The 24,911-nt window shown below is 40.9% G+C and overlaps 1 protein-coding gene across 5 annotated transcripts in view; it reads right to left on the reverse strand.

Annotated features, from left to right (window-relative positions):
- ADAMTS12 (ADAM metallopeptidase with thrombospondin type 1 motif 12) overlaps nt 1-24,911 on the reverse strand; it is a 172,252-nt gene that overhangs the window by 18,365 nt on the left and 128,976 nt on the right. For all 5 annotated transcript variants that reach the window (XM_075527122.1, XM_075527121.1, XM_075527124.1 and 2 more), the window contains 4 exons: nt 20,839-21,083; nt 19,315-19,456; nt 11,152-11,278; nt 3,775-3,985 (listed from right to left, as the gene is read on the reverse strand). In XM_075527122.1, the coding sequence (XP_075383237.1) occupies nt 3,775-3,985; nt 11,152-11,278; nt 19,315-19,456; nt 20,839-21,083 (725 nt within the window). The remainder of the gene's footprint in view (nt 1-3,774; nt 3,986-11,151; nt 11,279-19,314; nt 19,457-20,838; nt 21,084-24,911) is intronic.

A 24,911-nucleotide genomic window follows, 5' to 3' on the forward strand; every position in this document is an offset into this window, starting at 1 on the left:
TAGGTCACGGGGCAGTAGAAACACCATTGACTTTGTGTTACTGGGGCTCTCTCTGTTGTTAACACCTGTAAAATACCATCAGCTCTGCAGCAACAGGAGCAGAGAGGAAAGCAGAGTAACCTCAGAGTAGGTAAGTTCATTAGCCATTCTGTCTGTCCTCCTCGCTTCCAGCTGTATAGCACATTTAAAGTACTCAGAGCTAGTATGCAACTATGTAAACTACGCAAGTTTACATCAGCTGCAATTTGACCTCCGAAGTTACTCAGTAAAGGATTTTGCTTATTGAGGAAGATAGCAACTACTAACACTATGTTGTTGCTTACACAGAAATACAACACACTTATTTTGTCAGACTTTGCCACTTGGATGATTTAGATTAGCATTTGTGTGAGTTAAAAGGAACATCCAACCTCATTAACTTTTTGGGGTAATGGCTGTCTCCCAGAATTACCTTTGAACATCTCTGCTTTAGATTACAGTCAGGTACTAAAAAGAGATTTCAGAATGGCTACAACACTCTAACCTCATTATCTGCCTAATTAAGTATGTTCAGTTTATAAGATACAGAATGATTTTCTAACAGCCAGATAAGTTCAGAGCAAAAGGAAGTTTTGCCTGTCTAAAATCTCTCCCTTACATTCACCACCAATAAAGAACATTCTGCAGTTACAAGTCTCCTGACAATCCTGTCATTTGTGCAGGAGAAATAGTCGGTCCTACACCGTATGGGTGTAGAAATTTATTTTTGTCAGTAACTTGCAAATATAATCCAATGACACATGAGCACTGGCTGTATTCTGTAACAGTATGCTATTTCTATATAATCGTACTGCTAGCCATGTAATCTCAGTCTATTTCTTCACAGGCAGTTAAAACATGGTGGCTACTCAATTCACAAACCAATCAGCATTCAGTGATGATGGTTTGTGAGCAGCATAAACTGAATTAATACTGTCACAAAATTCTATTAGTTCATTATCTGAATCTGCTCTCAAACACAGAATGAGTTTGGTTAAAAAAAAAAAAAAAGAGTTAGGAGAAAGAAGGGAGGGGAGTTTTCAAAAAGGAAACAGAATAGAATAGACTATTTCAGTTGGAAGGGACCTACAATGATCACTGAGTCCAACTGCCTGACCACTTCAGGGCTGACCAAAAGTTAAAGCGTGCTGTTAAGGGCATTGTCCAAATGCCTCCTAAACACTGACAGGCTTGGGGCATCGACCACCTCTCTAGGAAGCCTGTTCCAGTCTTTGACCACCCTCTCAGTAAAGAAATGCTTCCTAATGCCCCGTCTAAACCTCTGCTGGTGCAGCTTTGAGCCATTCCCATGTGTCCTGTCACTGGGTACCAGGGAGAAGAGCTCAGCACCTCCCTCTCCACTTCCCCTCCTCAGAAAGCTGTAGAGAGCAATGAGGTCGCCCCTCAGCCTCCTTTTCTCCCAACTAGACAAACCCAAAGTGCTCGGCCACTCCTCACAGGACATGCCTTCCAGCCCTTTCACCAGCTTTGTTGCCCTCCTCTGGACGCATTCAAGGACCTTCACATCCTTCTTAAGTTGTGGGGCCCAGAACTGCCCACGGCACTCCAGGTGAGGCCGCACCAACGCTGAACACAGCGGGATAATCCCCTCTTTTGGCCGGCTGGTTATGCTGTGCTTGAAGCAGCCCAGGGTGCGGTTTGCCCTCCTGGCTGCCAGGGCACACTGCTGACTCACATTGAGCCTGCTGTCGACCAGCTCCCCCAGACCCCTTTCTGCAGGGCTGCTCTCCAGCCACTCCTCTCCCAGTCTATACGTGTGCCCAGCATTACTCCGTCCCAGATGCAGAATCTGGCATTTGGACTTATTAAATTTCATGCTGGTAGTCACTGCCCAATGCTCTGATCTATCTAGATCCCTCTGCAAGGCCTCTTGTCCCTGAAGAGAATCAACAGCACCTCCCAGTTTGGATCACCAGCAAACTTGCTGATGGTGCATTCAACCCCTGCATCCAGATCATTGGCCTTGGAAGTTTTGACAAAATTAGTAAACTTCATTTTTATTGACACCTGAAACGGAAAATATTTGTTGTGCCTTTGTTGTCATGATTGTCAGCTACACTGATAGCTAAACTGCCTATTTCTGATACGAACCATGAGCAAGGCATACTACAACAGAATCAGAAAAAAATAATTTTAAAATTTCACATGATTCAAAACCTACTTCTCCCCACTCCAGAAGAAATATCTCAGTGCATTTTTAGTTTTCATGGAGAAGTAGACCGCTCCACATGTTGGGAACCCTGAACTCTCCTTGCTTTCAATGAAAGTGAAGTTGAAACACCTGTAGATACCAGCATCCTAATCTACAGAATGCTAAGGAGCATGAGGTCCTTCCACAGATTAAAACCTATGACAAAGCACATCAAATGAGAGCTCCCTACTAATACTAACAAACATTGCAGAATATGCTGCAGTATATTTGAACAAATTTAGTATACTGCAGTCATCATTTTGATGACCTCACATTCTGGAGTTCATCAGCTGCCTGAGAAATAACTGCAAAATATTTAATTAACTCTTGAAGGATACACAGGTATTCTGGTGTTTGTTAGGGCTTCAGATTAATACTGGAAGTAAAAAGGTTGCATGCTGTGGCAAAACCAGCAGAGTTATGAATATAAGAGATATGAATGTAAAGAATGTAAAAATGCTTCTTTGTAGGCCTACAGACATGATACAGAGCCGCCCCCCCATCTGGTCCACAGCAGTAATGAATATTACACAGATTTTTAGCATGCAAGCATGCTCTGTTCTACAGTCCCAAAAGCTCAGCAAGCCAAACCCCTAGACACAGTTAACACGCAACACTTGCTGAGGTCTTAGCAAGCAGGGCAGCTTTTATAGCTCTGCACAAAGGATTTGTGAAGACAGAATCACAGAATTGTATAGGTTGGAAAAGACCTTTAAGATCATCGAGTCCAACCATAAACCTAACACTACCAAGACCACCACTACACCGTGTCCCTAAGCACCTCATCCAAACGTCTTTTAAATACTTCCAGGGATGGCGACTCAACCACTTCCCTGGGCAGCCTGTTCCAATGCTTGATAACCCTTTCAGGGAAGTAAAATTTCCTAATATCCAGTCTAAACCTCCCCTGGCGCAACTTGAGGCCATTTCCTCTCATCCTATCACTTGTTACCTGGGAGAAGAGACCGACCCCCACCTCTCTACAACCTCCCTTCAGGTAGTTGTAGAGAGCCATAAGGTCTCCCCTCAGCCTCCTTTTCTCCAGGCTAAACAACCCCAGCTCCCTCAGCCGCTCCCCATCAGACTTGTGCTCCAGACCCTTCACCAGCTTCGTTGCCCTTCTCTGGACACGCTCCAGCCCCTCAATGTCTTTCTTGTAGTGGGGGGCCCAAAACTGAACACAGTATTTGAGGTGCGGCCTCACCAGTGCTGAGTACAGGGGACGATCACTGCCCTAGTCCTGCTGGCCACACTGTTTCTGATACAAGCCAGGATGCCATTGGCTTTCTTGGCCACCTGGGCACACTGCTGGCTCATATTCAGGCGGCTGTCAACCAACACCCCCAGGTCCTTTTCTGCCTGGCAGCTTTCCAGCCACTCTTCCCCAAGCCTGTAACGTTGCATGGGGTTGCTGTGGCCCAAGACATATTAACAAAAAAAAACCAAAACAAAAAGGCAAAAAAGCAGGTCATTGGTCCTCTCTGCTGACTTAATAGGTCATTTTGAAAAAAAACCATTCGATATTACAGTTGAAATGAATTTACCTCAGTCCAGTTGCTCACTGTCCAGTCAGATGGGCACAAGACATCTCTGTTGCATGACAGATGGGTCTTTGGTTTAAGCAGGTGCTGGCACTCTGTGACAGCCAGCGCCTGCTCATCAGATCCCACCGTCTGGATACAAAGAACAGTTCGCTTCTTCTGGCCTGTTGGGCCACATGTGGTCGAACATTTCTGCCATTCTCCTGCCCACCATCTGAAAGCAGGGGGGTAAGAACCATCAGAAAACAATCCATCACAAGCACATTAAGGAACAGGTCAAAGACTAGAAGAAAAAGAACCATAATTTAAATTCTGGGTTCAGGTATATGCTTTTCATATTATGTCCAGATCACTCAAGCTTTCCCATCTGCCCTGTGCTCTAGTACCAGCCAGTCATTGAAAGATGCTGATTCCCAGACAGCAGTAGGCACTGAGTATTATATTTCTACAATGTGTAAGAATCCACTGAGTAAATGATCTTTCAAATCCAAATTTGAGGAACTGCTAGCAAGTTTAGTAACCTATTTACTCTACCCTATTGTTTATCTGCTTATTGCTACCTCAGTACAGAAAGGGTTAACAAATGAGAATCACCAGAGTCTGTAAGGACAGCACAGAGGTGGAGAAGGTCCCCTCACACACGTCTGTGCAGCCAGCGCTGCACAACTGCTCAAACTGGCCCTCTTGTTACCTCCAGAAGGGGAAGCAGCAAGGCACACAACCCCAAAAACCAGGCTAGTCAGAGCTACGCTGCCTGCACCCATGTGGGATCAGTGCCCTGCAGTGCTGTACCTCCAGGCCTAGCCTCTGGGTCTGCACTAGGCTGGACTTTTCTCTACTTTGTTCCTTCATGAAGTAAAAACGAGCCCCTTCTGTGTCTCTCTGCTGACTAAAGATGGTATTCTGTAGCGTGCTATGCAGTGTTCCACCAAACGAAAGATGTTTCCTCTAGTGCAGTATTTTCCAATGCAAAACACCTTACCAACATGAGCTGTCCCCTTTATATTTGGTTTACCTTAGCCTTTCTCCAGCTTCATCCACGTACTTCTTCTCATGCTGACCCAGAGTGAATCAAGTATCTGCATACCTGCCTTCCATGATAAGAAAGGAGGGCAAAAACTTCTGGGTTTCTACTATTTGAGAAGCATCAGCATCAACTGTGACATTTGCCTAAAGATTTACCATTATACTTTTTTCAAAAAAAAAAAAAAAGAAAATTATTTTTCCTTCCAGTTTAGAGTGCCCTAGGCAAGAACATAGCTCCAAGCTGCTGTATAAAAGATCTGGCCCAGCTGTGAAGCCACAAAAGCTCCTAGACAATATTAATTGTTCTTGAGTTTGAAGCAGGTCATGACAAAGCCTTACACTGAAAACAAAACCAGGATATATTTAGAAAACACTTTTCTAGACAGAAGGGTGGAAAAAATTGGTTGTGGCTTAAACCAACACCATTCTATTCTATTTTTTTCCTTTTAAGGACAATGAACGTAGTGCAAAATAATCCCATTCTGATAAATACATCAAAGTTCAATGTCCAGTTTTATACCAGTTTTTGCTCCTTGCTTTGTCTCCCATCTTAGTGCATTTCTGGCTTCTTCAGTTTGCTGACAATCCCTCTCCCCTTTCCTCTGTAGTTTCCATGTTCCTTCTCTGTTTCCTGATTAATTTATTGTTAGGTTGCAAATGAGCTGCCACTGATGTGGAAGGCACTGATATTTATTCCTAATAATTAAAAAAAAAAAAAAAAAGACTCAGAGCAATCAAACTATGCACACAGCTCATTTGTGCAACCATGTGGTTTTCTCTGGGGTACCTACACCTACCTTCCTTCTCTTTCATTATGTATACATACCTTATTTCCTTTTAAATTACCCTAGAAGCCCTTTGGGGCACAGACTGTTTTGCTACATGCTCTAGAATGCAGCCCATTGCCACCACAACCCTGTGTGAGGCCTCTGGACATTGCTGTAATAAAAGAACAAATTATTTTTCTCCTTCTCCTGCCTTTCCTTGGATTGTTTCTTGCTCTTCCAGGCTTTTGCAAACAACAAAGGAAAACTAACAAGTGGTTGAAGAGAAAAAGCGAGTGCACATCAGCAGAACACAGCAATAAAAGAGAAAAATATATTACCACAACCTGAATCAAGCCATTTCAGGGTTGTTTTCGTCTCTTGCATCTTCTTTCCAATTTTATCATCTCTAGTATCTTGTAAATTGCTGACACTTCAGCACAAATGCAAGTTGAAGTATGTGAATTGCCCTATTAATTTTAATGGAACCAGATCACATATTTCAAGCTACAGACATGCTAAGCTGACACCCCCTCCCTCACTTTTTTCAAATGGCTCTGAGTGAGGGTTCAGGAGTTTGTAGGTTTCAATACCGAGCTCCTAGCAATAAATTATCAGAGCTTACTACAGAACCTATCTTGATGAGCAGTAATGGTGTGTGATTAACTATTGCACGCAAAACATTTTTAAAAAGTCTTGGAAGAAAGTAAGGTTCTCCAAAGTGAGGAGATCCCAGAATTAAGATTTTATCCTATTGCGCCTTCGTGGTCAATCTTAAATTACATTTAGTCATGTAACTTTTTCTATAGAGTTCTTCCTCATTCAGTGCAGGTAACAGATGATACTGGTGAGCCAAGTAGTTAATTGCCCGGCACCATGTTTACCACACACACTTCAAAAAACTTGCTCTGACTAAAAGTTTATTCTTATCAGTAACGGGAAGTTTCGATGGTGCATTTTCCTATTTCCATTTAGGGTACATGCACGTGTCTTAAACACTCAAGCATGAGAAACTTAACATGGAAGCACATGCACTCTTGTCTCTTCATGGTCCCCACTGAGGACTTCTGAACTGCAGCATCCCAGCCAAAGGGGAAGGAAGGCAGAGCAAGGACGACAGAACATCTACCATCCATTTGTCAGTTTTGGTACAGGATGCCCCAAAGCAGGTCCTGGACCACACAGGAGGGACCTGGACCAGCACCCAAGTGACTACTTTGCCCAATTCTATTTATCTTGGAGCTTCTGCTGTCTCCTCACACTGCAGAGGCATAACCAAAACTGGAGGTGACTGCTGAGCACACATCCAGAATTGACACAGCAATTCGAGATCCAAACATGCAGCTTCTAAGTTGAAATGACCAAGCTGTCGGACCTCCCAGCTGTAAGCTAAAGAGTGGAGGGCACTGCCAGACAGACTTAACTTTGGGCAGGTTATAGACAAGGCTTTCTTTAGATCACACATACAGAGAGATGCTTGGCAGAGAAAAGGATATGGGGAAGAAAACTAGCAGGCAGCCGTGCTGATTGTGGTGAGAGACTGGTACAAGTTGGTGGAAACTGAAGCCTAATGGGAGTCGCTGTCCAATACTTGTTCCTACCTCTGGTTTCTGATGGCACTTATCACTACAGCAACTGAGTGGTTCTTAAATATTAATGCATCACCTGGTCCCTGCAAAGTGACAGGACTGTCTTATCTCCACAGGCAGGCATGGTATGGAAAGATGGTGGTAACAAACAAACAAACGAGCAAAATGCATAATTTGGGTAATTAATTCATGTGAGCACTAATTTTCCCAAGGCTGTCAAACTAGAGAGCAGTCTGTATGGTGAAAGCATAATCTCAGTTAGTTTTCAGCTGCAGCTGTGAATGCTCAGCTTTTCTGCAATCCAGCCTGGGACAGAGGTAGGGAGAAAATCTGATTCTCTCAGGTGGCATTCAGCTGCCTTAAATGAGACCTCTCTCTTTTCCTCCCATGCTGAGTTTCCAAGGTCTGTAGCAATTAAGACGGGGCCCAACGGCCTTGTCCATTATACAGTCCTCATCTACACTGAGATGGATGCATGCTGAATGAGGTGTGGATCCTGTTGAAAAAGTAGTAGCACGGGATTTTGGAACCAAAAATTTGCTATATTCATGCGTATGGAGATGAATGTTCCCTCCCTCCCACGGTACTGTGTCACACCTAAAGAAAGACTGTCTTCTTTCACTATGTATTTGTATAGTATCAGGCACAGCAGATACCAACAGGGCACTGATTTTCACTCTCTGTATTATAAGAGAAACAAGATTTCCTATTCTTATTACGCTGCAGTATTACTATCTTATTACTATGCAGTCTGGAAGCAGGACAATACAGTAACAGCAGATAAAATCAGGAGATCCCAAGTACTTTTGAAATAATCTGTTTAGGGTTACTCTGTTCAAGTGGGTAGTCAGACTAAAAAGGCTCCAGGCAATTTTCTTTACAGGGGAGAGCAAAACTTTTATTCACAACACTATAAGTAGTTATAATCTCACTCTTTTTCTTCAAGTAGTATCTATTGATTTTTATCATTAACACCTATGGAGTTAAATACCTGCCTACCACAGAAACATATAACTGGAAACCATATTCCATAGCATAACGTGGGAAAAAAGCATGCATTTATGCTACAGTCTTGTTGCACTCCTGCTAAGCAATATCACTCAAGTTTTACATGAGCAGTTGTATGGCATTTTAACTCTCAACTGTTCGGCCATCTTTATTTTGTTCTGAGTCAACATGTGGCATACATGTATTGTGGCATTTTAAATATTTTATTTGTTTTGCTCCAGATTCTTTTAGTAGAAAGTGTGGGAAAAATAAATGTAGACCAAATCAGCTAACAAACAAGAATGTTAAGACTTGGACTTCTCAGAAGCCCGTCATTTAAACGGTTTATAATTAACTTCCTGAAATGGATTAATGAGATAAGATCTGGTTTGTGGGAGTCACAAACATTGTAATAATGTTAGTCTTTGCCTGTAGCTACTGTTTGATAAATTATCTAATTCTGATTTAGTGGTCTAGTAGCTAGTTTCATGGTAGCATGTTTTGCATCAGTGGAATTTAGCAGATCATAGGAGGGAGGGTCATGCGAGAGAACATCCTTCTTGTTTTAGATAGGACATTCTTATAAAGAAACTGGTTCACTGTTGGGAAGCATGAGATCATCTAACAGTTTCAGTCCCGTGGCTGCAGCACTAACCGAAGGTCCCCTGCAGTGTTGTGTTTTAATAGCACTATCTTCAACTCTAGCACAGAATTTAGGCCCCTCTCAGAACACTTGGTCTTCGGTAGCTTCACATGAACTCTCAGTTGTCCTGTATCATGCAGTATGGGACAGTCACACGTTCCTCCAACATTCAGATTTTCTTTAGAACCAACAAACCACCAAACTGCACTAAGTGCCGTCTTGCATTTCAGATGAAGATGCGTAACTATCTCTCTGGATTAGCAGTGACACATATGCCATGGAAAGTAAATACCAACTAAATCCCATGCTGGGACTACAGCCTGGAACAGAGACCAGGTCTACAAAATGAAGACCTTGGGAAGGGTGGATAGGAATTCATTCTTCACTGCCATCTTTTCCAACAGAAGAACTCAGGACCACCAACAGAAGCTAGTGAGAGCCAGGTTCAAAATAACTAAAATGAGGTGGTGCTTCACACAGTAGGCATTAAAACTGCGGAACTTCTTGCAGAGGAAGTTATATATGATAGAATTTTTACAAGGTTGCAGAGGGAGGCTGGACAAGTACTTGGAAGAGAGGTCTACTGGAGGTTACTGATTAGACAAGCCATAAAAGCCCCTGGAAATGCCTTGAATTAAAACCAGTTGGAAGCTGGAAGAGTATTAGAAAGAGATATAATTTATGCTTGCCTTGCTTTTACTCTTCCTTAGGCATGTATGCCCTGCTGGAAGCCAGAGCAGGGACTTAGATCCTTGGTCAAACTACTACAGTCACTCTTCTGTTATTAAGAGAAAAATAAATACAGAATGTGACTCTAGAACTAAATACGTATGGGTTTCCTGCACTGCATTTTGTCAGTATTTTGCTGTCCTCAGAAGGATAACTAGTGCTTTCCTCTGCAATGCAGAATGAGCTTGAAAAGCATCACTCAGGCTGGCAGCATATGAGAACTTTTCTGCCTGGCCTGCAGGAAAGCTTGGTTCACATGTCACATAATTCTGCAATCTGCCCAACAAGGGACAAATTCTGCTCCCTCACTTTCAAGAGCAGGTCTGAATAATGCAGTCACTTAGAACAAATGGGATAAATTGAGCTCATTTGGAACTTCAGAATAAATAGCACAGTTTATATGTGCTATAAATAAAAAACACCCTGACGTATGTGGGTAGCCTCAGCTCTTAACTAGTCAACTAGTTAGTAAGTTTGATCTACTGTCAATTGATTTCCTAGCAATCTACAAAGAATTATGAAATGCTGGTAGCTTATGCTTTTACCAATCATTTATAGAGGCTGAAAGTGCGAAGATGTAATTCCCAGACGAGGCATCATATAATGTTGTGAAGATACTTGGAAACAACTAATAAAACCAACAGCCCTGCAGAATTTTTTACATTAAAGCTTCATGAAATTCACTGCTGGCAAATATAACGCGATACACTTTAAGGGAATCATTGTAATGACTTTGATTTGATTCTGATTTAACTAGAATTACTAGGGAAAGACTGGTATACCATTGTGAACAGCATGATAAACAATCTGTGAAGACAATGAAAGGCAAGAGCAAGATGTTCCAGTACCTAAAGCATGAAACTAAAACCAATATTGATCCCTTCCAGCAAATGTGCGCATATTTTACAAGCCTTATATTTTACAAGTTCTGCTGTCACCTGGAATGTTTGCTGTGGTTAGTCTTCCTCACCCTACTCGCTAAAATAGAACAGAAAAAACAGAGACGAAGATGAATTACAAATGTTATGGGAATGGAAAAAATTATTCTCATGTGATCACAGAATGAAGAAAGTTGCACTTTGCTGAAACAAAAAAATAAGAAGGGCAATGATAAAAAGATGCCAAATAATACGTGTTATAAAGAAGGTGTAACGATTAGAGTTATAGAAGTGGGCATTTCCACTCATCTTCCCTCATAAAAAGGACAAAGGAGTATCAAAAAATACTGAAAACCAGCATCAAAAGGCTTAAAAAAACCTCTCTGCAAGTTAGTTTTTGGAACACACAATAATACATTATCACTCGAGCTAAGACAGGAATAGGATTTTTGAAATAAATAAGAATTTATACCGTTTTCAGGCACACCTGCACCTAAACTGAACAAAAAGGGTACCTATACAGATGAGAGAGCAATCTCTGCCATTCCCAGCACAGACTTCTCAGTAACTTGAACTGGAAACTTCTTCGGGCAGCTCACTCCTAATCTGTCCATTACTGGGTTTCTGCCACCTTGCTCTGAAATGCTTAGGAGATCTCACCACGGCAGGCCGTAGATGCCACACTAATCTGGTATTAGAACCAGCATTTTCCTTTGAATAAGGCTGCTATTTAGCATTAGCAGAGCCCCCCCAGTATTCGTTACCTGGGTGGACAGTCCTTTTCGTAGCATTTCTTTTGTCGCCCGTTTGGCTGTGTTGCTGGGTCGCAGAAGGAGTTTTTGATCGCGCCGCTTCCCTTCCGCATGCAGTGGGCAATCTGGCGCTGCACCCCTGCGAGAGAAAGACACAAAAAAAATTAACAGTATTGATCCATGTAGGCTGGGGATGAGCTGTAGAAATCCTCTAGCATGGGGAGTACACACTGGTCGTACTCCACATCCCAGAATACAGTAACAGCTGTGAAACTCAGTTCTGCTGAGTATCTGGGCTAAGTCAGGTATGGGCATCCTTTAATCAAGCTGAAAAGGTGTTAAGCAGGACTCTTTTGGATCAGACAGCTCACACAACACATTAGAAAGCACTTTCCTTAATCTCAATTTAGTTGTCAGCCTCAGAAAGGACTCCTGCAGGCCCTGAAGCAGATTTAAAGGGCTATGAATGGTTCTTGGATTACTCACAGATAAGAGGCAACTCAGCAGCATCAGGCTATTCACAGCAAGGGTATTTTTGCTGATCTTTTATTTGTACTTCTGGGAAGGCTGTTTAAGCAGAATACAAACGGGAGTGTATCAGCAAAACTATAACCCTGCAACTCTTAATGCTGAATTCCACTTTTAAAAAGTTTTGGTACAAATCTTGACTGAAAATGATGATGCTGTATTACGAGGGGGAAAATCTTCTGTTTTCTAAATAACTAATACTTGGCACTCACCACAAGAGGCAAAGCGCACTAATGATGAGAGACACGGAGACATCCTACACATACAATTTGGGTTATTTCTTAACAGTTCCACTTAAAAAACTCTCACACATTTAACAGAAAGAAACACGAACCAAAATACTGCATTACCCTAGTGCAAATCTAAAGAAAGCCAGTTTCCAGGGGCCTGCCTTCCACAAAGTTTTGCAATAATTTGAGGTAGGTCCTGTGCTGCAATCCCAGTGTAAAAAAAGTATTGCAATACTACAGTCTGAAAGGTTGTACCTAGACTGATATAGAGGCATTAAAATAGTGGCATTAGGCCCAAACAAATCCTGAGGAATAAAAAGACCAAAGAAACCTTGTTTATAAACTCCCGTTAAATTAACTATGCTATTAATTCACAGCAATTAATATGCAGACGGCAGATCACTGTATCTGTGTGACTTTTATTCTTATCCTGGGAAGCAAAGGGCCTAATAGCACTGTTACTACGGTGTCAGGGATAAGTGTTAGGCTATTTTGCAGAATGTTTAGGAATTAAGCTTTTCCTTGCCTCACACCTCCTCATAACTAGTCTGGGAAACTATGTGGAAGATAAGAACAGTAATCCAGCGATAATAATACTTGGGAAATATGAAAGTATTCCTCTATACAACATATACTTATGTTCCTCTATACAGCATATATGGCAATTAAAACTTATTTCCTAAAATTTCATGCTAGCGTTATAGTTATCTTGCTTTAAGGAATTCCACAGCATTCAAATTTTTTTTTCCTCTCCAAAATTTAACAATCTACTTCTAAAAATAAATACAGAAAAAACAGAATACCAACTTCAATACTAGGAAATCCAAAGCTAGCAACAGAGGTAACTTTTGGTGGGAGAACTGAGCAAGGACTGCATGTGTGAAGGGGAGATTGTAGTCAGATATTACCAAAAAAGGCCTCCACAACACAAGGAAATTAAAAACTTTCTATGCATACTTAGGTCATTCCATAGAAGCAGATGGGAACCTGTATCTTGTTGTTATAGCACCTTAAGACATCAGGTCTGTGACACTGTGAGGAAATGCTATAGCTTTTAGAGTACTTTCAGACTTGCGACTGAGCCATAAGACAATTACTGACAACAGCACAGGATTTGATGACTGAGTCTCCTCCAGCCATACATGAAGGTTGATTTGCTAGAAAAAGGATTATTTTTACCTAGAAGGGAGGATTAAGGGACTGCAGCCCTGTGCTCCCATTAATGCTATTCGCTGAGGCATTCAGGCTCCAAGGTACGTGATGTGGAAGTAGCTGCGTGACTGCAGCGTGGCTGGATGTGGCTCTCTCCTGTCCCTAGGGGACTTCAAGCGGCAGAAAGCTTTTTGGTTCAGTGCAGGACTCCCAATGAGCAGTGCTCTGTTTTATGCTATGAAAAATGTAACTGGAATAGTTAGCAATCTTCCTGCCAGTTGTAAAAGCAGTTCACAGAAATATGTTTCTGTCCCTTTCAAAATCATGATATGTTGCTGTTACAAATGCAAATAAGAGAAGAACTCTTTTGCTTTGATAAATTTTAGGGTCATTTCAGCTGCTGTAATTCACTTTAAAACCACTGTAAACCTGTGCAAAAGTTTTGTTTTGAGGCTGTACATTCTCATAAAACATTTGCTGATCACTGGCATCAACAAACTAATTTATTCACACAAACAATTTTTATTACGGAAGTTATGTGAACTCTCACTGTAGTTTCAAAATCTGGAAAGTTCTGGGATGGATGTATATATTAAAAGAAGCCATAAATGCACATTTTTTTCATCTTGACCATGTACAGTTCAGTTCCAAAGTTGGAAGGAATCCTATATGCATATATTGATACACACATATATATGTGTGTATACATATAATGACATAAGGAAATACAATTTTTTTTTCAGCTTGAGCAAGTTGAACTAGAAAACACTGCAAAAGTAGAAAACTAGTCACCTCACACTGACCCTGCCTTATCAAACATTTCCAGTTACATAACTTAAATGTGTAATATCCTATTTAAGTCACAGATTAAAAATTGTAAATATACTTAAACACTCAGTAAAATCGGAAACCTAAACACTATAGGGCTCTGAGAGGGTCGCTGTTTTCCTCCCTTCACCTCTTTTACTTCTCTCTGATCTCAGTGCTAACTAGTCCACGCTGACAACTGTTTTGCATGCACAAAGATGCTGGCTGTATTCATCAGAACATTGTCTCTGTGGTCATAATCCCACTGCAAAGATCTTGCTTTTTTCTCTGGAGAGGGAACATCCCATTCCTTTCTGCTCACCTCAGCACTCATTGCACTGCAGCCCCTCCCACACCCATGTTTCTTTACACATAAGTGTACCATCTCAGCTGTGTGAAAAAAAACCTACAAATATTTCTAGAAAAAAAAGAGAAACCAAGAATGACAACAGTGAGATCAAAGAATGGTCTTGATCTCACTAAATCTGCTCAGAGATTGCTTCCGCCTCTCTGTGCCACTTCATCCCTAATGCAGGACTTTTTAGATGGGAGGCTGACCCACTCAGCTCCTGATTTAGTTTGCAAAAAAAGGTGCCAGTTTAAAGTCATTTGGGTGTGGAAGGTTTTTGAAACAGAGATTAGAAATCTGTTGGCTACGTAGCCCTCAGTTTGGGCAAAATTAAGGCTGAGAACAACAGAAATGAAGGACCAGAAGCAAACGTACAAAATGTGTATGCCAAAGAGCATATTTGATTGTAAAAGTAATTTGAACAAGTAATTGTCACAGTTGTGCATCAAATCAGACACTCTGCAAGAAGTTTACTTTGGTATTTGAATGAACAAATTATATTCAGTGCATGCACAAGTTACGTACACAATACGAGAGCCAACCTTTACATTCTTGGGTGTTATAAAACTTAGACACATAATAGTGAAGGAAAATACAGTGACCTTTGTTTACTAAAATCAACACTGCAAGTTTAGTACTACATTTCAGGTCAGGAATACCTGGAGGTAATTTTACAAAGTGGCCCTGATAATGGTTGTGAAGGATCTAGAGGGCACATAAACAATTAACCCTCAAAGAAATCTAACAGTTAAGTCCTTTTGCAAAGCTTTGAAAATTTGCCATTTACTGATGTTATCTATGGAGAAGTAAATTGTTGAGGTTGCCTAATATTCTTCCTTAGTTGCAGCTGTGCCGTGCTTTGCTTCTTGTTATGTTCAATGCCACTCAAAGCTAGTTCTAAGAAACATGATTAAAGCCCTTCAATAAGGATGAAGGATTTATACTGGTAATTTCTAATTGACCATTATTTAAAGAAAGAAAAATGGGTAGTTGGTCTAGAAAATACTCAGTGAGGCATTTAAATTAATCTTCCTATGAAAAAGCTTAAGGGCTTTACATGCTGTCTTGACAATAGGCTCTGGAGGGACAGGCTCTTGGCCAGAGGGTGCAGCAGTCTGCAGGACACTGCCCAGTGTGCACACATTCTGACTGCAAAGCAATTCCTTTCTGCATAACGCAAACAGCCGGCAGAGAGTCAAACTGCCCTGCAGTGAGGACAGAGCAGGGCTTATGATTTTTACTATAAATTATCCCCTTCAGCATTAGTTTGCCATGAAATGGATTGTAATGTAATTACTGAACTATTTTCTACATTGCAAATTGATATCAGGTATTGCAATGTGTTCTCCTTTTCCCTGCGTGCCGTACTAGGTATGTTTGCTACAGAAAACATTGATTTTTCAGAAAATATTTTTTCCCTGTTAAATGGCATTATTGTAGACTGGCCAGACCCGCTCTTTGAGACTACAAAAGACAGGGGCACATGAAAGAAATGAAGGAAAACATGAGCACATTTGCATCTTCTCTTTCTCAGTTGCAACGGAGTTGGGGAAGGATATGGGTCAGGGCACAGCGTAGTGCTACCTCGAGGCCACAAATCTTTTGGAAAATATCTTTAGGGAGTTGCCCTGGGTTAATTCTGAGAAGGGACAGCTTCAGTCTACAAAGACATTATTCATAATTGGGACTTTTTCCAGGTACATTTCCCTGGATAAGGAGCTGTGTCATAAGGCTAAAACCATATTTTTTCTCTTAGGATAGATGAGGCTTTCCTGCATCAGCCCATTCCCATGCCTGTAGCCCCATTTATCACTCCCTAACTCAGCTTCACTCTCTTGGCTCCAGAAAGCATTTGTTTGCATGGTCCTGATCTCTGTGGCTACAAAAGGCCAAAGTGCCCTTGGATTTACTGCTACCATATTGACCAGTCATGATGAAAGGCCCTATGCCCAATCTTTAGGCAGGTCCAGGTTTGCCAAAAGAACAAAATTATAGGTAAGGATCAATTTCTCCCACTGGCTGTGACCGTCAAAGTTAGTTCAATAGTTCACCTTTTTTGGCACTGCCTTTTATCCTGAAAAACTATTGGTTTATTATTTACCAAATTATATCTGCAAAATTCTTTGAAAGTTATTTTACTACTACCTTTAGTCTAAATAAATGCAACTTCTCTTAGCTCCTTGACCCCCGCTGTAGGCTTGTCTTTAGGAAGACTTGTCATGCAGCACACCAATAGCAGAAGATGATCTTGCCTACTTCAATGCACTTTATCTTACAAACCTTTCAAAACTTTTCATATGCCTGAGATTTGGCACAACAGGTCTGTTACTGCCAACAGCAACACATTCTGAATCTAAATAGTGTACGTTCAGCTAAAATCAATCTCATCATTCAAAGCCAGAAGGAAGTTCTGTGGAAGTCAGAGAAGGGTGTTGCTTAATCCAGCAACACTGGGAACGTTCAGTTCTGCTTTTATTCTACCTCTTGGTCCTCAACTGAACTCAGGGGGATCAAACCGCAATAATGCATAACCGTGTGAGACCTTCTGGTTTTAGGTCAACAATCACCACCATGCCTATATTCCCTGCTAAATGTAGCATGACTTTAGAGTTTCCAAATTTGCATAATGATGGAGAGCTAACATTTTCCAAATACACCTTCCCTGATACTACGCCCTTTTTTTTATGCAGCAAAGCTCCAAGTATTTTTGCTGATGTGTTTGTGCTCTGATCATCCAGGCATAAACCTGCTATATTACTGCACCAGCGTGGTGCTTAGGAGGGCCAGCTAGTTCAGATTCAGTGCCAAGCTAATACGACAACAGCACAGCTGGTCCACATTCAGACAGCCCAGAGCACAACCAGATTAAGCATCGGGTACACGCAGAAAACTGCAGACAGACTGTAATATCAGAGCTCCCCTGCTTCAAGTGATGCACTGAAGCTCTGTGCCCGGGTTTCCCTTTTTTCTGGGCAGGGAGTAAGCGACAATACCCTGACTGCATCATATATTAGCAGATTACATCCTCCTTTAGACCTGTTCAGTTACTTTCATAAATGTATGTATCTAAGACGAGAGCAAAGGGTCTATTAATTTCTTTTCTCCTGTCCATGAAGGAATGCAGAGAACTGGGAAGGTTTCTGTGCCCTTTTTGAACTGTGATGCACCTCTTGGTTCCCCTGGAAAGTCATGTCAGTAAGTCCACAATCTTGCCTGAAACACATAATTTCTACTTATGCAAAGAAAAAGCCAATGAGCTTGAGAAATATTTAAGAGTCCAAAGACAGCAAACAGGGAAGCCACTTATTAAATCAAAACTGAAAAAAACCCCCTATATCCTGCAGTCTGCATTTTAGTAATCCATGTGGTAGGTAGAAATCAAAGCCAAGTCACACAGTTCTTTAGCCAGAAGGTAGTACACAGGGTTATAATTTACTTAGTGAGAAACAGTTCTGGGAAAAGTGCAGCTGATGTAAAAAAAAACCAAACCAACACAACAAACAGTCTAATAACACTCCCCCACCCAGCCCCCCTTTTTGTTATCATGCCAATTGTTACATTAAACACTATTCACAACTAGGTATCAGAACTAAAACATACAGCATGCAATTAAGCAAAACACTTGTTTTGGGTACCTATTTAAAGACTTTTTTTTTTTCCCTGCTAACCAGAAAGCACATGGTGTTCCGTGCTGAGAGATTCTTCTCAAAAAAAACCCCAAACCCCCAAACAAACCAAACAAATATTTGCACAAACATATATACATGGATGTATAAACATCTCTATATGTCCATTATATATATTAAAATATTTTTTTTATAATATAGGAATGTTATTGGGATGGGGTAATTTACGCTATTCCTCTAAAATTCTTCTTTTAATCTTCTAAAATTAAGGCCATACAATGTCCTTTGCTCAAACCACTGAAAATGCATTATTTTAGTGTCTTCCCTGACGGCAAAGACTAAAAAATTGTTACTCCTGTAATCAGCACTGCTTCTAAACTCCCAACTGGATTTGTTACAACATTTGTTTGTCTTTTTCTTTCCTTCTGGAAAATAGTTAAAGAAAGCAGTAATTATCAAAAAACACCAGCAATATCCTAGCATTAGAAGGAGAAAAGGCTTATTTTGTTGTTTGTCCAGTGGCTGTAACATTGATCTTATACTGTTCTGTACAGTTTTCACACAGACGGTCAAAGAAGGTTCCCATCCCATCTCCAGGACTACTCTTCTGTCCAGTGAAACTCAGGAACTAATTCAGATGGAAGGCTGCAATCTCTTTCCCCCAAGTGCAGACTTCCTTGCACACACAACATCTTTCTCATCTTTTAAAAATTATTCCCACAAATTATGGATAAAAACCTTTACTTTTGTAAATAAACCTTCAGTCTTTTTATCATTATCGTTGGTTCACTGCAAGCATTAACTTCATCTCATTGATCTGTTAACTACTTTAAAGAAAGTCTTCCTGCTAGCATTTTCTGTGTGTTACCAAAGGCAAACTTCTAGACCTGTCGTTAGATCCTACTTCATGGTCGTCGTTCTGCTTGTCTGGTTTAATGTGCTGCACACAAAGTTCAGAACTACAATATAACTGCAGCTGCTCCCAAGCCATTCTACTGAAAACCGTAAAGACATGTAAGTTCTCAAGACTGATTTAAATAAAGTAATTATTGAGAAATGCACAAAAAGCATTGTTGCTTATCAAGGCAGGACAGAAATGAAGAATATTTTTTGTAGTTATCATACTGGAAAGATTCAGCAGGAAAACACAAGTAGGTCATAAATCAGTATTGCTGGGAAGTAGGTTATTGTGAACAATATTGACAACAAATTATGAGAAAAAGAAAACTGTAGTTTTTCATTTTGGTTCACAGAGGTTGAGAATTTCAGAGCAGGTATTATAGAAACCTATTTGTCTTAAATGATTTAATAACATTTTATTTTAAAGCCAAAAGACATTACTGTAACCATGTGATCTGATTTCCCACCAAACGCAGATTAAAGAACCTTACCTCTTTGAGGATGCTGTCTGGATAACTTAAAGTAAAGATGATTTGCCAGTAATGAAGATAAATACTAATAGAAAAAGGAAGTGAGGAATTACCTCTTCCACAGGTAACACTGCAGTCTGTCCAGTCTCCATACTGCCAAAAATACTCTGGCTCTCCAATCTCATTCTCATGACTTTCTTCTTTACGTACAGTATATTCATACTTGATTCCAGGGTTAGTTTCTTGAAAAAGTAGCTAGAAAAAGAGTGTGGTTTATTTAATTACTTATGATTTTAATAATCTACTGGCCCAAAGCTTTCAAAGCATGAAAACAGAAGAATCAGCAAGGTTTAAAGCAGACCATTTTGGAGCCTACTACCAGTTCAGAAAAGCAGACTGGCAAAACTTCCATTTGTGTGCCAACTGCGGCCTACATGTATCTTTCTAAGACACAGTTGTTTGCCATGCACTTTTGCAAGCACAGGTGGGAATAAGTGGGTCAGCATAATTGGTATCCTACTGACTGTAAGAAAAGATAATGCAAAGTCCATCCAAGGCACTGTCAAATGTGCTGCTGATTAAGAGCTATTGCCCGTCACCATTATAAATTATAATTTCCCTACGCTTCTGAAAGAACTGTTACAAAACAACTAGTAGGTCAGAAAATTACAGCCTTTATTCAGACTCTGCTTTAATATTATTTTTCAGTGTTTCTGCATTAAGAAGGAAAATTCCAATTGAGAAGAGCCACTCAAGAAATTTACCATTTGGCTGATGAGAGGGAGAAAAGAAAAACATTATCAAGGGATAAAAGACTTCAGCAATGAACTTCTACTCTTCCTCCTAATTGTTTCCTTGACCTTGTTACTGACAGTGAAGATTGAGCACCTCACTATATGGTGAGAAGATGTGCCTTCTCACCAGACATTCGAGGTGTGAAAGTGGCTCCCCTCACACCGCTAATACTCCTTTTAATTGCATGGTGGATACACAGGCAAACAAGCCAGGAAAGATACATTCAGAGAACAAAGGGGCAATTTAAAACTATTTTTGCAGAATTAACAGAAACTGATTACGTTTAAGTTAGACTCTATAAAGCAACATAAAAGAAACAAAAGGGAGCAACCTCAGTGGATGCTAAATGGGTCCATTTCACTTACCATAAGCTATTAACCCATCTATCTAATGCTGTATTTTCTTGCTCAGCATAAGCTGTCACTGCTGTCAGCCTTCACTAGCTCTCACTGTTCACAGCCTGACATGAGCTCACTTTTTGTGATAAATAGTTATTTTTCATCTGGGTCTGGTTCACATCACAGCCATGTGTTGGTCTAAGCTGGCACAAGAGACAAGGAAGGTCAGGCGAACGACTGACCAACTACAGGTGGCAGGATCCCTATCCTCGTGGCAGCACTGGATTATACCAGCCTTTAATAATCATCAGACTACAATACTGGACATCTGTGTTCAGGCAGGATGAACAACCCTCTCAAGCAAGGTGTTTATTTCTCTCCAAAACAGCTCAACTGATTTTTGCAAGACAACATGCTAATAGAGTGGCTTATATACAAATACAGTTATTTTTCCAGCCTTGGTTTCAGAGCCCCAGCACATTCAGCCAGTGATCTCCTATTTACCTGAATCCATATTGATTCATTGGTGGGTCCTGGAGCAGTCAGATTTTCTAGATCCCCTGTTCTGTCATACTGAAATATCGTGCCTGCCACTTTGTATTCACCATTCCACTGGATGATAAAGCCTCCATTCAGGTAATATTTTTCTGGGTCTTTGCTTCGCACAGCAAGGAAATTTCCTGCTTCTGCAACTTCCATGACTTTGATTCCCCTTGCACCTTTCGGAATTAGCCCAATATCAACGTATCCTAAGAGACAAGAAAGGTTCATGGAGGTAAACAACAAAAATGGCATTGCATTTTACTTCTGTATAAGATTATTAAAATACCAGGTTTGCTTGAAAATATATACAAATGTGCTGTCACAGAGCTTGTATTTCAGTTAGTTAATAGTGTGACTTTCCAAGCCAGCTTTTCCAGTATCAGTTGGGGAATACGAATACGCATTGTATTTAGGCAATGGCATTTAGAAGGGATATGGAGGTGAATGATTTTCTGAGCTGCACCAGGGGGAATCTACTCCACAGATGAGCATCAATATCTCCATAGCCATACCCAAGAGCTCTGGCATACTGCAATGTAAGTAATCTGGAGAAATGCCAGGGAGTCCCAGCGAGTTAAGAATCTGTTGTGGGAAAGGTCTTTTCAATTTGCAAGGAACGTTTTCATCTATCACCAACGTGCAGGTATGTACATAATTCCATGTACCTTCTCTTAAGTCATTTAACTTCTCCATGACTGTTTCCCATAGATAGCCTTGCTACAAAAAACTGAACGTTAGTCAAATGTCTCAAATTACCATGATCAGTTGAACACATTTTTATAAACTACTGATTTTCATAAAGAAGTTCAACAGCTCTCCATGTATAAAGTTATCTGTAAAAAGACATTTTTGGAATGTGTGTTAAGAATGAACCCAGAGCAGCTATTACAGAATTTTGTTTGCACCACAGGCGATGTATGACCTCAGGCTCTGTGCTTCTGCTACAGTTCTACAGTGAACTGCTATTGCTACTGAACTGTAAAAATAGGAAGTTCACATAGAAATGTGAACACAAACTCAGATAGCTTTCTTGCTATTGCTGCTGGCTGGGCTTTAGAAATTGGATGGATGACAGCTCTACAAGCAAATGTCCTGGGAGCGTGAGCTGCAGTTTGTGCTGGTTTACTTCACCATTAGAACATATGTGGTTCCCCAGTTCTCACCACAGACTGCTGAGGTCATGAATTAAATTCTGAGACTCACAACCCATTCACCTTTCTTGTGAAATAAGCTTATCACCTTTGATTACTCACTCACGTGAGTGAGATAAACCACACTGGGCATACTAAGCGATCTTCAGTATCAACGCTCTCCACCTACCAGAAGTACTTACATGCTGTACAACAACCTGCTGTCGTAAATAAGAGCCCCCAAGTCTTTAACATCTGAATTTTCTCTGCAGCTCTTTTGTGGGGTGATAAGTATTGGTTCTGATGTCATATGTTGCTTATGGTACAAAAAGGGATCTGTCTACTTCAGGCCCTTCCTGATTACATTAATAGTATACAATTACATATATTTTTTTCCAGTGATTAATGTTCAAGAGGGAGAGTTTTCTGGATGTCACCTTTTGCAAGTTTCCTAGGCTGACTGTGGAAATCCAAACTTTTCAGTCTTTCATAAGGGAAGGGAGGAATAAAATTTGGAGGATTACTGAATAACTTCTATTATAGGAAACCAGTGGTCTAGGTCTATTATAAGTAACCAAGGTCTAACGATTCTCCCAAATGTTTTATTCGTTCAGTGCAGAGGAGACGTGTTATGAACACCGTGTGTGATCGTGTAACTAAAGACTTGATTAGAAGGCATACTCAGAAGTGGGCCGAATTAACACAGCATGGGAAAGCTTAATTGTGTCACGTCCTGACAGCTTGGCTTTGCAACGCTGGTGTCGTTTTCCAATAGGTTTTTTTCAGATGTAATTAGAATAACATTTGTTCAAAACACAAAATATAGAAACAATAAAACATAATTTTCTTTCTGTTGTAACATAAAAATCTGTACCCTCTCAAGTTTTTGCATAATTATTTTTGTCTGAATCACCTGCTGTTGCCCATAAACCTGATTTTAAATTTATTGCAACTGCCTGGTGATAGATGTTACCATTTGGTCAGTGTATCACACTCCCTTCTCCCCAGCCCTCCCTTTTTTGACTAGCTAAATTACCTCCTGATTTCCCAGAACCTCACACTAATTCCCAATGAGTGTTATCTGCTTTTGAAAGCAAAGCTAATCAGCAACAAGCTTTTGAGTTTGTCACTCAACATAATAAATTTTTGTTTAAAAATTATGTGAATGGTGTTCATATAATTGTTCCCGGTTATATGGTTTCATCTGATAAGGATCTAGAGATCTGAGATTCAGTAACAGTCACAATGTCAGCTAACCTACATGCTGTGCTCATTAAATCCTGGAGTATCCATATTGTGGGTGCTACCACACACCCACAAAATGGCAACTGTCAGAGGCTATTAATCTTTCCCTTTTTAATTAAAATTAAATCTATATGCTCCTAACACGGACAAGAGTACAACATGAATAAAATCACGCAACCCTTGTTGTAGGCACAGGACTGAAGAGCTTGTTTCTGTTTTCCCATTGCTGTGAGAGAGGAGTAATTTCACTCAGGTGGTTAGCACAGTACTGCAGATCAGATGATAATCAGACCTGGCTATTTCTCCTTATCACAACAGCTCCCATCCTGCTCTCCAGTTTGTTGTACCTGCAACCTTCTCTCTCTTAAAAATACACGTTCCTGAGACATGATTTTCCTCTAAGCCAGCCTCTAGGCACTACCACAAGAATATTACATGGAAAACAGCACAGGCTCCCCGTGGCGTACTGGGTTTGCAAGTCAGGGTGTGGTTGCATACAGCCTTCCCATGGAACAGAGGGAGCGCTGCAGTGTGTGATGGTAATGGGAAAAAAATTATAGTCCAGAGACAGTCTCCTAAGTGAGGATACAGGAGACCTTCCAGTCTCTCAGATCAATATTTGCATCATGGCTATGTCCAGACTCCATCTTGCAGCTAGGTTCAGGCACGTACCAGATCTCTGTCCGCACTTTGGTTGCATGAAAAGGAAACAGGGTTAGCAGGGAGACAATGGCACATGTCGATTCAGTGCCAGACAAGTTGGTCAGGAGATAATGGGACCAGGATAAACCTCCAGGTTAGGGTGAGTACAGCCACAGTTTACTTGTTTGCCCATCACTTTGCTAGAGTTCAGCCCTTCACAGGACTGACATGCACCTCATCTTGCCTTCTGACTGGCAGAGTAATACGTCTCCCCCCTATTGTGCAACCCCTCATTTCCTAATTTTCATAAATTTAAACACATTGTCCCCTTCCTACTGAAAGTTGGAAAATTAATTTCCCCCTACACACACAGAAGGGTGAAAACAGGACAATTACCCACCCTTCTGACCACCACTTGTTTCCTAGCCACTCCTCCTTCCCAGGCAGATCCCTTGTCTGATCCTCACAACCTCATTCTCCCTTTTTGTTATCCATTTACTCCACACTCCCTGGACTTGCCACAGTCCTAAACCCCTGTCCCCTGTGCCTCAGTCTTTCTCCTACCCCAGCACTTCTCATCCAGCAGCACAATTTACACTCCTTCCAAAAGAGGCTGCACACCTTGCAAACGTTCTGCTGTACACAGTAATATGCTTTTGCAGCCATCACAACAACATGAATAAGAACAGTAAGTTCCACTTTTAAATACTCCAGCTCAAAATAAAAGCAGACTTCTTCAACCTTAACAACAGGAGCGCTTGTGACTTCTTTGCCCAGGCCTAGACCTTGCTTTTCAATGCCCTGCTCACGTTGCAACCTTTCTGCCATAAGTTGCCTGAAGCAACTTAAATGATTTTCAAACGAACCTCCTGAAAAGGAGGTGCAGACCAGGTACTTGCTAGTATTAGCGTCAACAGCTGAGACCATCTGTGCACATCAGACCTCTGATTTGTTTTCCATCATGAAACTCGTAATGGAACCCATTACACAGATGATGCTGCCATTCCTGCGGCTGTG

The sequence above is a fragment of the Mycteria americana genome, chromosome Z (genome assembly GCF_035582795.1).
Source record: "Mycteria americana isolate JAX WOST 10 ecotype Jacksonville Zoo and Gardens chromosome Z, USCA_MyAme_1.0, whole genome shotgun sequence".
Classification (NCBI taxonomy): domain Eukaryota; kingdom Metazoa; phylum Chordata; class Aves; order Ciconiiformes; family Ciconiidae; genus Mycteria; species Mycteria americana.